General features: G+C 45.1%; 1 protein-coding gene across 2 annotated transcripts in view; it reads right to left on the reverse strand.

The window, feature by feature from the left end:
• The window catches only part of PTPRE (protein tyrosine phosphatase receptor type E), a 934,466-nt gene that overhangs the window by 253,575 nt on the left and 664,665 nt on the right, over positions 1 to 16,226 (reverse strand). For both annotated transcript variants that reach the window (XM_086922566.1, XM_086922567.1), the window contains one exon: positions 6,217 to 6,307. In XM_086922566.1, coding sequence (XP_086778692.1) covers positions 6,217 to 6,307 — 91 coding nt within the window. The remainder of the gene's footprint in view (positions 1 to 6,216; positions 6,308 to 16,226) is intronic.

The raw sequence follows: 16,226 nt of genomic DNA on the forward strand, positions 1-16,226 counted from the left end.
AAAGGCTGGAGTGTCAACATTCGGTGCATACATGGACACAAACATATAGACATCGCGGCCTATTCGTCCCCACAGCAAAGCATAACGCCCCTCTTTGTCCACCGCCTCTCCGAGACGATGAAAAGGTACCCCGCGGGCAATGAGCACCGCAACCCCTCTCGCATATGTCGAGTATGAGGAGAAAACACGTGTACTCGCCCATTTTTTCGCAAATGTAGCATCGCCCTGAGCAGGCAGATGTGTCTCCTGTAGCATGACAACTTGCACATGATGTCTGTTCAAATAAGCAATTATATTTCTGCATTTCTTCGCATTGTTGAGACCCCGTACATTCCACGATAAGCATGTCAATCTTGCGCAGGTATTCAACACTGCCATATAGACAGCAACTCTAAGTATGGGGATGCCCAAGGGGCGCTGGTGACATAGCCACAGCCATACCGCCCAATCTCAAAGAAACACCTTGTCAGCAGATAAATGTACATTCTGAGCAACAAAAGCCTCGTGAACCCCAGCCTCCCCCCACCCACCCCAGCATCCCAAACATGCCAGTAGCCATGGATCCCCCCCTCATAATCCCACCCCAATCTCCCGTCCAACCTCAACAGCAGTAACAAAAAACACAACCATGTATTGGGGAACACCCAGAAGGGGTAAAGCATAGAGTGCGTACTGCCACCACCAGGCTCTTAGCTCCAGTAGTATACCGCCCTCGGTGGAGACTAAGGCCAAGGGGGTGGTCCTTGGCGTACATTACCACTGGGGTGCAATGATCCTGCGTGTCCAACACTCTCTCAGCACTCCAATGTCTAAAGTTCCATAAGCCTCTGGAGAGGCGGCAGGTGCGACCAGCACCGTGCGCATACCTTGCACATGCAGCTAGTCTTCTTGTCGTTCCGGGGGCAAATCAGCATTCTCTAGTTCGTCTGCAGGCGCATTCCCGCCCCTGCGTGCCGTCCGCACAGTTTTAAGATAATCCTCTGCCTTCTGCGGGTTAGTAAAGAAACGTTGCTTACCCTGATGAGTGATACGCAGTTTAGCCGGATATAGGAGGGCATAGTCGATTTGGGCCTCCCGCAGCTTTTTCTTTACAGGCAAAAACTTGCGCCTTTCGTCCTGGACCATCTGCGTGAAATCAGGATATATTGAAAAAGTGACCCCATTATATTGCAGCGATTTCTGAGTGCGGGCCGCCCGAAGGGCCGTGTCGCGGTCTCGGTAGTTCAAGAGCCGTGCTATTATAGGCCTAGGAGGTAAGCCAGGCTGGGGCATTGGTGCCAGTGAACGGTGTGCCCTTTCCACTATGAACTGAGGAGAGAAAGCGTCGTCTCCAATGGATCCCCTAAGCAACTTCTCCACATATAGCTCCATTCTGCCTGTGGCTGTGGACTCCGGCACATTCGTTATGCGTATGTTGTTACGACGGCTGCGCGCCTCCAAATCTTCGTTCTTCGCTGCTATGACGCGCAGTAAATTTTCCATTCTGGTTAATTGCGTCGCATGGGTTGCTGTGGCATCCGTGTTGTCGGATATCCGCTGCTCCGCAGTCGTGATGCGTTCCTCATGCCGGTCCACCTTATGCACAAGGGCATCCAATCGAGCCGTCACCCCATCCACTTTTTCCACAACAGTGGCGAAGCCCTGCCGCATCTCTTGGATTAGATCCGTGAGATCCGCCGCCTGGGCCGGGGGTGGGGGGGCTGTGTGCTGCAGAGAAGACGTGCCAGGCTCCGAGTTCACCGTCGTCGTTTTAGTGCCCTTGCGAGCATTGTCGAAGCTCAATTTGGGCTGGCGCTGTTCAGGGCGCCCCATGGCTGCTTGTAGCGATAATCCACAATCCCAGTCAATAAGGCGCAGGGCAGGTCAAAGAGGAGAAAGCAGCCGGGAGGGAGCAGGAAGGTCCCGCCGCAGTGTAGGTTTGTAGCGTGAGACAGGGGAGTCGTCAGCAATCCCAGCCGCACGTGCCCCCCCAGGCTCCAGCCAGGCAGTGGTGGATGTAGAAGCAAGGACGTGTAGTGCATCCAGAGGACCCCAGTGGTGTAGGGCTAATCGTGTCGGAGATCCATGCCCTATAGACCTTACCAGCACCAGTATGACAGGGGCCAGGTCAACAGGATAGGCAGCAACGGTCAGCAGCGAAGAGGGCAGCCCCACGGGGATCGCCACACAGCGGGATATCCCAGGGTCCCCACACCGTAGGGAGCTGCAGCTAACCCTCTATCCGAGATTGTCTCCAGGTGTGGCCACGGTGCAGTGACCATCGGCGAGTGGCACGGCTCATGGGTGGGTCAGGCCCCAGTCCTCACTGGTCCATCAGCGCTCGTTGTGCCAGCCAACCATGGCGGCAAGGCGGGAAGCGGCGCAGGCAGGTCGCAATCTCATGCAGGGGCAAGATGAGCAGCCCCCCCCCTGTACCAAGAACAAGGATCTGCCAGCGACGGGGGGGGGGGGGGGGGGGGCACAGCTCCAGGCAGTGTGACCAGCCGTCTCCTACCTTCGTAGCAGGGCTTCAGATCGCGGCAGCGAGATGCGGCCTGCAGCCTCGTGGTGATCCCCGGGGTCACGTAGTTGCAGCAGCCGGCCCGGCGTCCTCTCGCGCTCCAGCGGCAGTGTCGGTCAAACTGCCTCCGCCCGTATCTCCGGTCCCGGAGCTCCCAGAGCCGCCAAAGTTGGAGCGAGCGTAGGGAACAATGCAGGTCTCAGAATGCGGGTGGTTTCAGGATAGTTTAGTGCCCCGTGGTGCAGGATTAATGCAGGATTATGTGCCAAGGAACGGGAGCTGCGCGTCTAGGCAGCCATTCCGTAAGCGCGCCCTCTAGCGCCCCGCACTTGTGGGATTTTAGTTTAATTTGTACTTTTTATAAGATATTAACTTGAAATAGCATCAGACCCCTGTAGGTAGATTCCTAATCAGCATCATGCCACTCCAGGAAGATTCCCAACACCAAGTAAACAAGAGATGAAACTAACAAAATTCTAGACCTTAAACATATGAGCGAAATATAAGATGTGCCTCTGCCCTTTTTTCAGTGAACAAAAACAATACAGATGTAAACAATTCAGTCCACAACTACACAAAATAAAATTATTTCGAACATGTATTTATTTCTTAAAATGCAAGTTTTCAAAATATAGAATTTCCATACCTTGAATAATGGTAGTTTGCATTGGGACCCAAATTTTTTTATTGAATTCTTCTGATAAACCAGAATCAACAATAAAAATCCAATAAAATCATGCCTGTAACAGAACCGTTAGTTTGCTCTCCTACTTTCTTCACCAGACCTCAAAATCATTCCAATCAATATTGTGAGGATTATCTTAAACAAACGTCCAAGTCCAAAAGGAAACTTTGTTCGCTGAACTAACCATGAACTGTACAATACCGTGCACTTGCGAGTCAAGCCACTATTTGTCCTGGTCCAACTAAAGTGGCCCACAGCCATATTTAGTCACTTTCCTGATATTTCCATCACTTTCCAAAGATTTGACTTCTTTCCCACTGACTTCTACGATACAGCTTAGCATTGTTGACATTATCATAGGCTTGTTTTCTTCATTTATCTTTATTTTATAGTTTCCCAAAATGTTCTCTTTTTTGTTTAATTTGTTTTACATTTTCGTGAATCCAGACCCTGATGTTTAAAATCTTTTTCCACTTGCAAAGTCTACAATTTTCAAAACCACAGGATTTGCAACCAGTAAATAGCTTTTTGCTATGTACTAAACCCATTTTCTGATACGGTAACACATTAATGAATTTAAATTTGGAAGGGGCATGTTTAGGACGTCCCTTCCGAATAGCAAATCATTAAGGTATTTATCAATGCGTTGCGATCTAAATCTTGTCACAAAACAATAAAATTTTACTGGCACCTGACAGGTGTTAACTCACCTTTTTAGAATTGCACTTAAAATGCCTTAAATGTTGTAGAAATGTTTATGTAGGAAATGATTAGTAGAAAAATATATGCATAATGTTTAGAACAGTTGTAAATGGGAGACCACGGAGACAAATTGATTTAAAAAGAAAACAAAAAAAAACTTACCTGCGCTTTGCATGATCGTGTTGCATCGTGTTCTTCTGCAGACCTCTCCTTTCCACTGCCAGGCAGACACAGGTTCCCAGCCTGACCTGCGACCAATTCTGAAGCTGCTTCTATCTTGATTTGCACTCCAGGACAGACTGTAAGCCTGTGCCTGCTCTCTCCAACCCCATGTTGGAGAGCAGGTCACTGCACATTTGGGTTTGGCCAGCTTGAGACGGCCGGTCAAACCCACATGCCCAGTGAAGGCAGCGCCCAGCACTTCTCACCCAGCCAGTCACCACCCTGGCCCCGCGGCCAATCCTCGGCACAAGGAAAAATAAAATAATAATAAAACAGATTTTAAACCTATTTTATTATTGTTTTATTTTTCAAACTTTAAATGTGCTGGCGGGGGAGGGGTGCGACGCTCCTCCGCCATAGTGGAGGAGCTGCTGCTGCTGACTGAAATGTAATAAAAGTATGAATCTATAATAATGAGCATTACTAGGTATATAGACAGAGATTCTCAGCTTTCTCCGACTTAGACTCAGACCTCTATTCCAGTGGTCTTGCTGCTGGAACTCTCCTTATTCTGAAACTCTTCTTTATGGAGAGTTGATTTCTTCAGCTATTACTCTAAGGTGCCTACACTTGGATTTTTGGGGATCAACGCAATGGCAAAGATCATGGCCCAGATGTAGGTAAATCCCATTTACCGATTTTGAAATACCGAATTTTACCGATTCGGTATTTCAAAATCGGTAAATGGGATGTAGGTACCAACATCTGGATTTGTTACCGATTCCTTAAAAATTTGGTATTTACCGATTCGGTAAATACCGAATCGGTATTTGCTATTGAGTCCTATGGGCCTTGAAGCTCATAGGATTCAATTCAAATACCGATTCGGTATTTACCGAATCGGTAAATACCGAATTTGTCAAGGGTGCAGGGGGTGTCACTTTGACACCCTCTAGCACCCCCAAAACGGCCATGTGTGCAATGTGGCACACAGACATGCCCTAAGGGCACGTCTGTCTGTCACATGGCACATGTGTACATGCACAGATGTGCATGTACACAGGAATCGGTATTTTACCATGGATTTGTATTCCATGGTAAAATACCGATTCTGAAAGGCATGTGCCAATGGAAAATTGGCTACCCACATTGCATTTTCGGTAATTTTACCGAATCGGTAAATATTACCGAATCGGTAAATTTACCGATTCGGTAATAATAACGATTCGGTAAAATTACCGAATATGTGCCCCTACATCTCCATAGCCCTTTACCGATCGGAAACGGCCGAAAATCGGTATTTTCGGCCGATTCCGATCGGTAAAGGGCTACCTACATCTGGACCCATATTCTTATTTATAGATGTTACTGCCGCTGTAGGGAACTCGGCTGAGTTGCCAGTACTACTCTTCATGAGGTGTTTATTTTTGATTTGCACTTCTTCAGAGGAACTCTCATGGGTTCTATTTAGTCCTTTAGTTAATTTACAGAGTTTCTTTATGGAACGCTATGTATATCTTTCTAAAGCTGACTCTTAAATTCTATTTTATATTTCAGTAAACTTACTAATCTGAATAAAGAGACAGAGGTACTAAACCTTAAGATAAATAAAGGTTTTGAAACTTCCATTGCCCTCTCATCATTGACTGATTGCAAATTCTAAATGTCATTGATGACTGAATCAATTTGAAAAGCTTTAATTCGTATACAGTTGAAAAGGTCTGTCGACCTCTCCGGAGCCACAAGGATTCTCTACAGTGAGATTTATAATATGGTGTATATTAGATAGAATCCATCATGGGGAGTCCTTGAACTCCCTCACTACCATACTTTCTAAAAAGTAGGTCTTTCATTTGACATGTAGGTCAAAACATATACTTTAAAAAGAACTTCTTTTATGTTTGTGAAGCTTTCCTGGCTAGGGTTTTGCTGGAGATCAGCATTACTTTAAAAATACCTTGTCTTACAGTTGTGGAGCTTTCCTTTAAAGGGTATTGTTGAAGATCAGCTACAGGTTTCTTGACTTTGAGTGCCTTACTCTCCCAGGAGAACTCAAAATGGCAGTATTCTAATTAGGCATTTCAATAGTTTTATATGAAAACATTTAATCATTAGACAATCTGCACATTCAAATCGAAGCCAAGTAACAGCTTTTATTAAAACTTACAAGGTAGGATATTTGGGTACCGATTTTTCTCTCTGTTCTCTTCCTTATTCGCTGCTTCAAATAGTCCTTGGAGATGTATAGGTGGCAGTGCCTAATCAGGAGAAACATTAGGTGGTATGTTAAAATCAACTGTCCCATTGCATTAGCAAACTTAATGCAAATGGCAAGAGATGTCAAACTCAGATGGTTAGCTTCCAAATGCCCATATGCTTAGTAGTTTTCAGTTTCCATATTTTATGATGGACAAGTAAAGTTAGATTGAGACCCAGTATTGATTGCATGCCATAACTGGTAAAAGGAAAAACAGCATAGCCTGAATGTAAAACTATTTTACAGAATTATTGATAACAAAAATGTCACTTTAGTGGTGTTTCACACAGAAAATTATTAAACAGATGGTCTATGAAGAAGTATATACATAAAAATGTTTTAGACACAGTTTAACCATAACTAGCAAGAAAGCTGAGGAGGTTTGTACGCAATTGTATTTCTACAGTAGTGAGCTCATGGTGCATGTGGAGTGCTGACATAACCAGGAGCGGCCTGTGCAGGTAAGAGCGGTGTGGCCGGGTTGTGGGAGATCCAACAGATGAGCACGAGGCAATAACATAACATAACAGGGAAAATTAAATAAATAAGTATTTTTCCGTTGTCTGTCTGAATCCCCCCACCCGGCCCCACTGCTCTTACCGGCACAGGCCGCTGCTGGACATAGCGTTAATAACAGAAATGGTGAGGGCAGCAAGGGAAAGGCAGAGCCAATTGTGAAACAGAGGGTGTTTGAAGAAGGGGTAGAAGTTGGAATTCATCATGGTAGCTCAGCAACTGCGTGGGTGCCATCTGATGAGGTGTTTCTTCTGGGGTTAGGTGTTTCGATTTTTGAAATTAAAATGATGACGTCAGGTGAATCAATCAATCAATCAATCAATCAATCAATATACTTTTTTCGGCATCAAAACAATACCATAAAAGTGCAATCATTAAAAACATACAAATGTCAAAGTTATCATGTTAAGACGGGTCCAACCCAGAATTCACTATAAAAGACGTTCACTGTTAATACCCCTTCTCTGCAATCATTCATACAGATAATTACAAAATATGATGAGTTAAAAGAGAGATGGTATAATCAGATGAAATTCATAATACGTTCAAGGTACAGCCTCCCAGCAGGGAACACAATGAAAGGATATTACTTTGGGGATACCTTTGCCCATGCAATTTATTACTGGGACCTTTGACCTAACCATACTACAAACAATGTAATCAGTTTTCTCCTCTGGTGTTTCTGAGTCGCCATGCAGACCTTAAAAAATTTACAGTACAGCAAAGAGTTAAAATCTCTGTGGACAACTTCAAATACAATAGGGCCACGTTAGCCTGTTTAAAACCAGCTTTTTTTTAAAATACCTTTTAAAAATCGCTTCCTAGGGTGCACATAGTAGGGACACAGTAAGACAAAGTGAAGGGTATCCTGCGGAGACCGTTGGTCGCAACCGCACAGGCCCTTCAACTCTGTGGTTTTAGTGTAACCTGTCGGCACCGCTAGTCTATGATGTAACAAATTTAGCCTGAAGCGTGTCATTAAACATCTGTCTTGGGCACTGTGGACGACAGACAAGTAAGGCTCAATGCCCAAGCAAGACTTGGTCAGAAGGTGTGCTCTCACAGAGGGTATGCTCACCTCTCTGTATCCCCTGTGGTCTGCCACATATTTGATGAATTCCACCTTGACGTGGACCTTGTCCTGAGCTGACAATTTAGTAGGGTTAATAAAGAAGTCTACACAACCCAGGACTGACCGTGTTTCCCTCACATACTTCTACCATGGAATGTTCCTCCCCTGGTCACGTGCCATGCAATCCAATATAAGCTCCTTGGTTAGTGCGGCCTCGGGGTCTGTTCATATTTTGACCCAACATATAATAGGTTTTATTTCTATCCTGTCTCTGATATGACTGACACCCAATTCCTCGTGAATAATATAGAACGGGGTACTTTGCGGGACTTTCAACAAACGCCTCATGTATTTGTTCTCTTCCGTGTGGACAATTTCTGAGTTGGTAAAACCCCGGAACCTCACTGCCATAAAGAATTTTGGCACAACACATCGAGTTGTAGAGTCTCAAAATTTGTTCCGGTGACCATCGACCCAGCCTACGAGCGAAGTTCATAATTGCACCGGAACAACTAGTTAAGGTGCAACATTTCTCATCTAGCAAGGCTTTAAAACTAAGACGGGTATCGAATAAAATCCCCAGGTAGGAGAAAGTCTGGACCTTTTCCAGGCAGTGTGCGCCAATCATATATTTATATTTCCTTTTTGGCGTTTCCCCCATCTCCATAATGTAAGATTTGGAGAGATTAGCAGATAGGTCGAGACTCTCCATAAAACGGAAAAAGCCATATATCAGGCATTGTAGGCCTCGAGGGGTCCGTGCAAAAAGTACCGCGTCATCTGTGTAGAGCAGGACGGGGACCCCCCTTGTTTCTATCCTTAGCGAATCCACCCCAAGAGCATCTAGTGCCCGCTCCAGGCCATTTATATACAGGGTGAATAAGAAGGGTGCCAATATGCAGCCCTGTATTACTCCCCTTGAGCATGGGAATTGCTCAGTCAAGCTCCCCTCTTCATTGTATCTGACCTGAGCAAAAGTGTTCCTGTGCAGTTCTCTTAAGATGTTTACTATACCCGGATCCACTACCATAACCCCCATGAGTTCCCACAGTTTTTTATGGTTCACACGGTCGAAAGCCGGAGTCAAATCCATGAAAGCCAGGTACACCGTCTAGGGCTGTCCCTATTTCCCTTTTTAAAGATAGGACTATTGTGGCTGTTGACCATGATGCAGGCATACCCATAATTACTGCAGCATTAATTACTCTGGTCAAAATCTGAGCCCACAGTTGTACCTGGCCCAAGATGAGGTAGGGGGAACCCCGTCAGGCCCTGGTGCCTTGTTCCTTGTTAGGCCCTCAATGCCCGCCTTAATCTACCCCAAGGAAAATGTTACATGTGCTGCAGTCTCGTCCCCTGCCTCCGCTACTCTGGGGTCCTCTTTCATACCATGATTGTATAGTCCATAAAAATGCTCGAACCATGATTCTGGAAGGATGTGATTTGCTATCTTGGGTTTGTTAGCGTCTTGGAAGCATGGGTCATTAATAACCTTCCAAAAGCCAGTCATGTAATTGTTCTCAACCGCTTCCCTCAGGTTCTCCCAGGCCTGCTGCTGCAAGGAGGTTTTGCGTCACTTAACTGCCTGTTTATATAGTGCCCGACATGCGGCCACCCTTATATTATCCTTTGGAACTGCTTTAAGAGCTAGCTTCAGCTCTTTCGCAGCGAGGGAGCAGTTATGGTCAAACCACCTGTGGTCCTCCTTTCATTTTTTTACAGGCATTAGTCCTGAGTAGACTATCAATGTGCTTCATGACCCCTTCAAAGGCTTTAACCAAAACTACCCCGTCTACCATTGGGTTTAAACACTTCCACACAAACTGTTGCTTATCCGCCAATAAGGCTCTATAGAAGGCATCGCCATCTGCCTGAGACAATCTGAGACTCCTCCCTTGATCAGTGGGTGTTAAAACTCCACTCTCCCCCGTACGAGCAGGGTACTTACTTAGATTTGGGTCTCTAAATGACAGGACCAGTGAGTTATGGTCACTAAAGATGCTTAGCTGCATCTCAAACCCTAATATCCCCCTCTTAAGCATATCTGAAACAAAAATAAAATCAATAAAAGAATCACAGCCTCTACCTTTAAAGGTTGGATGGACTGGGTCATTCTCCCCTATTTTCATCAAATCCATAGTATGTGTGAGGGCGAAGGTTCCCAGCACCTTATTTAGTTCCTTTCCCTCGATTGTATGCTCTACATGAGGACCATCTTCCAAAGGGCATGAGGACCAGTCCCCCCTTCTTAGTTTCACATATGGGCACAAGTGACAGTTGAAGTCCCCTAGTACCACCAACTGGTACTCCCGTTCCCCCTGGTCGTGTATCCCTGCTAACCTGCTCCCCAGTTCCTTCAGTCTTATTAAATGTTGGCCCAATAAAACAGCATTATAAAAATTAATAAAAATTAACTTGGTTCCCTTCACACTTAATCTAATCCCTTGCAAATCATCTGAGTCCCAGCCCAAGTCGTCCCACCTCCCCTGGAGCCTTAAATCTACGTATGTAATCATGCCTCCCCGAGCTCTGCCCACCGCACCCTTACGTGCCGGTACAAAATACATTTTGTAACCCTCGATAGATAACAAGCTACTATCCGTCTCCCAGGTTTCTTGTAAGCAGATGACCTGGAAAGTCTTTATATAGGATAGCCACTCAGTGTTGGATATTTTCAATGAGAGCCCAGCTATGTTCCATGATATAACTCCTCTGCTAATGCCAAGATTTGTTCCCATTGTTTCCCTATAAAAAAAACCCAGTGGTAGCATTTTGATGGTCGAGCCACCCTCTTCCTCAAAGGGCCCCTTACGCTGGGTGAGGAGGTCGTGTACCAGCCCTGGGAACCTGAAATTTAAAATAATAGTGTCTCCTGGGAAGCACTTCCTACTACAGCCTATCCAGGACACCCTTCTCGCCATTAACATGTGTCTTTGGTTTGCAATGTCGAACTGGGCGTTAGAATTCAGCCAATAGGCCGCCTTGTTAATCAGCATTTGTGATGTTTCTTCTATATTTCCATTCAGGGCCGGGCCCCTATCAGGACTACAGTGTGTGGGCAGGATGCCGGCAAAAGGTCTATAACTTGCAGATCCGGAGTACCCCTAACGTGGTCCTCATGAGCGGACTATATAACCTGTGATGCAAGTGCTCTCCCATCTATGCCCCTTGCGCGTTTCATACCCACCTTCAGACTTAAATTCTGAACTGCGGGACCAACCCTCGTGAGCCTAGTATCTCGCTCAACACCTCTTAGACTCAGGGTGATTCCATCCCTGAGCCCCGCCATCCATGGTCTCCTTATCCACACCCTCCTTTGTTCCCTTCTGGTGTTTGTCTGAAAGAAATTCCCTTTGGGTAAAATGGCAACAGTACATAAGTACTCACAAGCATACAGATAACAACTTAAGACACCCACATATCACAGGGAAGCAATGTAGATAAATAAAATTTACCAATATATGTGAAAACACTCTCAGAACATTTCAAATTATAAAAACAATTTATTAAAGATACATTACATTAGATAAAAACAGAAATTTGGGAAACATATAAGGACGGTGCAATAATCAATAAAAACAACATTCAATTAAAAAGGAGTGTACAGGAAAGAAGGATAGAACCCAATCATAAGACAACAAATTTGGTTTCCTCCTTAGTGTATATTCCCAGATTTACTCCTTAGGCGTCGACGCGTTTCGGCGGTGTAAACATATTAATCCGCCTTCATCAGGACAGTAGGACAATACAGTTTCCCAAATAGATTCTCAGACACATGATAGGTCTGACCGATATTGTAAGGGGTTTATCTTTAATAAATTGTTTTTATAATTTGAAATGTTCTGAGAGTGTTTTCACATATATTGGTAAATTTTATTTATCTACATTGCTTCCCTGTGATATGTGGGTGTCTTAAGTTGTTATCTGTATGCTTGTGAGTACTTATGTACTGTTGCCATTTTACCCAAAGGGAATTTCTTTCAGACTAACGTCAATTGTGGAACCCTATCCCTTTGGTTTTGGGGTCCCTCTCTCTTTTATTAGAGGCCCTTCTGGTGTTTGCCAGCCTCTATCATGCCCTCATTTCTCAGCGAGGGCAAAGAGACCCTTGACGGAATGGGAGCGTCTGATGCTCCTCGGGTATTTACTAAATGCGCCGTGGCCACATTTGTCTGATTACTATTCTGGGAAATCCACTGGGACACTCTCTCTTCGACTTAATTGATCTTCTCGTGTATGGGCCCTAGGTGAGTCAAAAACATAGTTTCCAGCCTCAACCATATTTCTGAGTCCATCCCCACACTTTTCCTGCCTCTCCACAGTTCATAGGATTTAAAATTCCTGCTGGGTTTTCTGTGTCTTTAGCCCTAGCTTGTGTTTGGACTCCTTTCTGCTTGATTTTACTACTGGCAATGTTCCACCCCACCCCTCGGGTTCGCTTTGCTAATGTCGTGGGGCCAGCCACCGTGGTGACCGCCCTGCCTGTCTCGCTTCTTACTGGTAATGCCCTTTTGGATCGGGTGACCACCTCCCCGCCTTCCCTCTGTGCAGTTTCGCATTTTTCCAGTGGTGTGACTGAAGCAGGGCCTCCCTCTGCCTGGCCTGACCCACATACTGGTCCAAAGTTTAAGACGCAGCCTTCCATGCTGTCTACTCCATCTCTCTCTGAGACGTATGGCACTTCCTGTGACAGCTCTAATATTTGTGATGATTACCCAGCCACGTGTGATGATAAAGTGGATGTGTTCAGGCTAGTTACAGTTTGAACACCCGGTACAATATCATGGGCTAATAGGTTGCCGCAATTGGGAGACCTGGCCGTAGCCAAACCTCCCATTGACGACCTCTTCTATGACACAATTGAGTCCAATGAAAGTCTCTTCTCCGCCAACTGGATCTCATGCACTAGTAGAGACTCTGCCCTCAACAGAAATGCATCTAATGTCCCCTTTACACTGCCCCTACCATAGAGACCTTTGCCTTCCTCTTACTCATCCCGCCCGATAAACAATTTACAAAGTAAGCAAAGCCCTATGCCAGCCGGACAGTCCGTACAATCAGGGGCCTTAAAAGTGGCGAGGAGTATTCTGCCCGAGTCCTCTATATATTTCCGGGCAAAAGTGTCTGACTTGTGCTATGTCTCCACCCCACAAAGTCCGTCAAGAAACTGCCAGTGCACACCTTAAATTGTCCTCACCTCACTTCCTCTTGTTGATGGCAAATGTCCGGGCAATGAGGTCGAGGATTCACAGTTCTGGGGGTGTTAGGGGGGAGGCCCGGCCGGCCTCTTCCGGCCCCTGACGGTAGGCATGAGCGGATTTTGCGGATTGGCAATCCGCGAATTTGCGGATTTGCGAACTCGCAATCCGCAAAATCCGCGAATTCCCGCGAATTTGCGGATTTTTTTTTTTTTTGTGTTCGCCCGTGTTTCTGCCAGTTCGCGAGGGTTTTTACAATTTCGCAATTTGCGAACTTACCTGTCGGGTCGCAAGTTTTGCGAACTTGTTGTTTCTACGTGTCCAACCTGTTTGGGACACTCTTCTTCATCACTGCCACTCTCTGTCACCACTGCCACTCTCTGACTACTCATGCCACCCTCTGGCCCACCCATGCCACCCTCTGTTTCATCACCACACCCTCTGGTTGTCCAGTGTACATTATTTTCGGCAAAGCAAAGCACACCTTCCCTGCCTCAAGTGACCTGAATTAATTTGGGGCTGATTAATGTGTCACAGAATATTTTTTTAGCTGGCACCTGCTTCCTTAGTGCGCCCTGATTAGTGATCTTTTGCACTTGCTAAGTGCTTTCATTGTTGCAAAATTAGTTACAACACCTGCCCTGCCCCAACTGACAATAATGAATTAGGGGCTGATTAATGGATTTTAACTTCCAGCCTGGCTCCTGCTTGTCTCCCTTAGCTGTAATTCATGACCTTTGTGGCATATGTGTAACTATTCTGAGGTTCAGAGCAGGGTCACATAATAGTTTCAACTGGCAACTGAACTCTGGAGGGGCCCCTCAGGAAGCACTACAGGAAATGGCTACTAATGATGTGCCTGAACTTTTGAACCTGGTAAGTAGTTACTTTCAGTTTTGCTTAGATCGTATTTCTGCAATTTCGCACTTATTCGCGGGGCGCGAACTCACGCGAACAGTGCGAGCAGTGCGAGCAAAATCCGCTGCTCGCGGATTTTGCAGGAAATTCGCAAATCTCGCGGATTGCGGATTTCCCGAAAATCCGCAAAATCCGCGAGCGGAACGGATTTTCCGCCCATGCCTACCTGACGGGCGCAGACAGGCCCGGGCTTGGCCCGGCACGCGCTCCGCACAGCGGGTGCCGCGAGCCGTAAAGTAGGGGTTGGCAGGAGGGACTAATGCACCTCTGGTGGAGTGAAGTGGAGGCTCCTGGACTCTGAAGTCCGTCGGAAATGCAGCAAGATTATCCTCGTGCAAACACCTCCAGCCATGTGGCGCCCACGCAGCGGGTGCCGCGAGGCGTAAAGTAGGGGCTGGCAGGAGGGACTGATGCGCCTCAGGTGGCGTGAAGTGGAGGCTCCTGGACTCTGAAGTCCGTCAGAAATGCGGCAAGATTATCCCTGTGCAAACACCTCCAGCGATGATAAGATAGATTGATGCCAGCCCGCTCTAGACAAAGCACCAACTTCTTTTAAACTTTGTTATTGGAATACGAATGGTTTTAAATCACTATTTGAGGATGTAAATGTTGTAGGTTTTTAAAAAACCTTTGTTATGTTAATTTTGCAAGAAACTTGGAATATGTGTAGCGAGCCACTGATTGGTTATTTTGAATATTTGAATGTGGCATCTCTGGAGGCCGTTTTTGTTCGGCCAAGTGGTGGTCTCTCTATATATGTTTCTTTAAGTCTGGATGTTGAAAATTTTGAGATTGACTTTCAGGTCAAATAGATACAGTGCATTAAATTAATTGCTAGACAATCTCTAATTTAAAAAAATGTTTATTTAAGTTCGAAAAAAAAAGTTCGTTCATTGCAACTTATTCAGTTATGGGAAATGGTGAAAGTGCTATATTATGATCACATGGATTCATTGATGATCATTTCCGGGAATTTTAATACTCATCTTGTTTTGTACAAAAAGTGGGCAATTCATTCAGAACTCCTATCTCAATGGTCCAATTGTGAGTTTATAAAATATAATCTAACGATTATGCATGATAGAGACCACATACCAACATTTAACAAAATTGGTAGCTCCTCTATAATTGACTATACAATACTGTCAGAGAAACTTTCTGATTTAGTCCAAAGTTACGAGGTAGTTCCAAAGATTGAGAGCGATCACAATCCCAAAGTTATTTCTTTTAATTTCCCTTTTGAACACTTGCCTGAATCCAGAATTCTTAGAATTGCCCCCACCGATTTTAATCTTAAAAGGCTGATATGGACCGATAAAACTGAGAAAGATATCTTGGAATTCCTTTCTCATTTAATTCTAGATTCTCAAGTAGCTAATTCCAAAGGGAACTCGATGGTTGCTCTCTGGCCCTACCTATGTGATTCTCTTTTGGATACATTTTCTAAACAGGATCCCTCAGGGGGTATTTTCTTAAACCCAAAGAAAGCAGGGTGGTTTTCCCACCGCTTACTGTACTTGAAAAGAACTCTCAATAAAACAATAAGATCATTGTATAGAAAAGCAAAAGGGACATCTTATGTTTCAATGTCATTTAAAATTAGAGACCTAAAAAAGGGCTATAAGAACGAAATTTGGAGGGCTAAACAAGCGTACTATGAAGAGACTTGGTCTAAACTACATTACGCATGCAAGTCTAAGGACTCGCGACTATTCTGAGATGTTATTAATAATCTGGAAAATGGTAATTTTACAAGTAATAGTATCAACATTGATGAATTAAGTTGGGTAAACTTTTTTAATAATTTGAAAACAGCTTCTCAAGGCCCACAGTACGAGGATGGTAAATGCAATCGACATCGGTACCAACCAGAGTCAGTAGAAGGGGGTCTTCGCCCTAGTGCCAGTGATTCACTATGCTCCCTTGACATTGAGCCATGGTCGGTTGATAAAGTTAAAAAAGTCCTTATCAAGGTCAGATCTAATGGAGCGCCTGCCCCAATGGAATCCCCAATGCCATCTTTAAAGCTAAAATAACGAATTGGCCATAGTTATGAACGCTCCTTTTTAATGATGTGCTCAAATCTGGCTGCATCCCGGAATCATGGCAGGGAAGCATTATTCAGCCAATTTATAAATGCGGCCCCCAGGACAATCCTGTAAATTATTGCTTAATAGGACAATCCAGCAAATTATTGCTTAATTAACACTTACAGA

The sequence above is a fragment of the Lissotriton vulgaris genome, chromosome 5, assembly GCF_964263255.1.
Source record: "Lissotriton vulgaris chromosome 5, aLisVul1.2, whole genome shotgun sequence".
NCBI classification, from domain to species: domain Eukaryota; kingdom Metazoa; phylum Chordata; class Amphibia; order Caudata; family Salamandridae; genus Lissotriton; species Lissotriton vulgaris.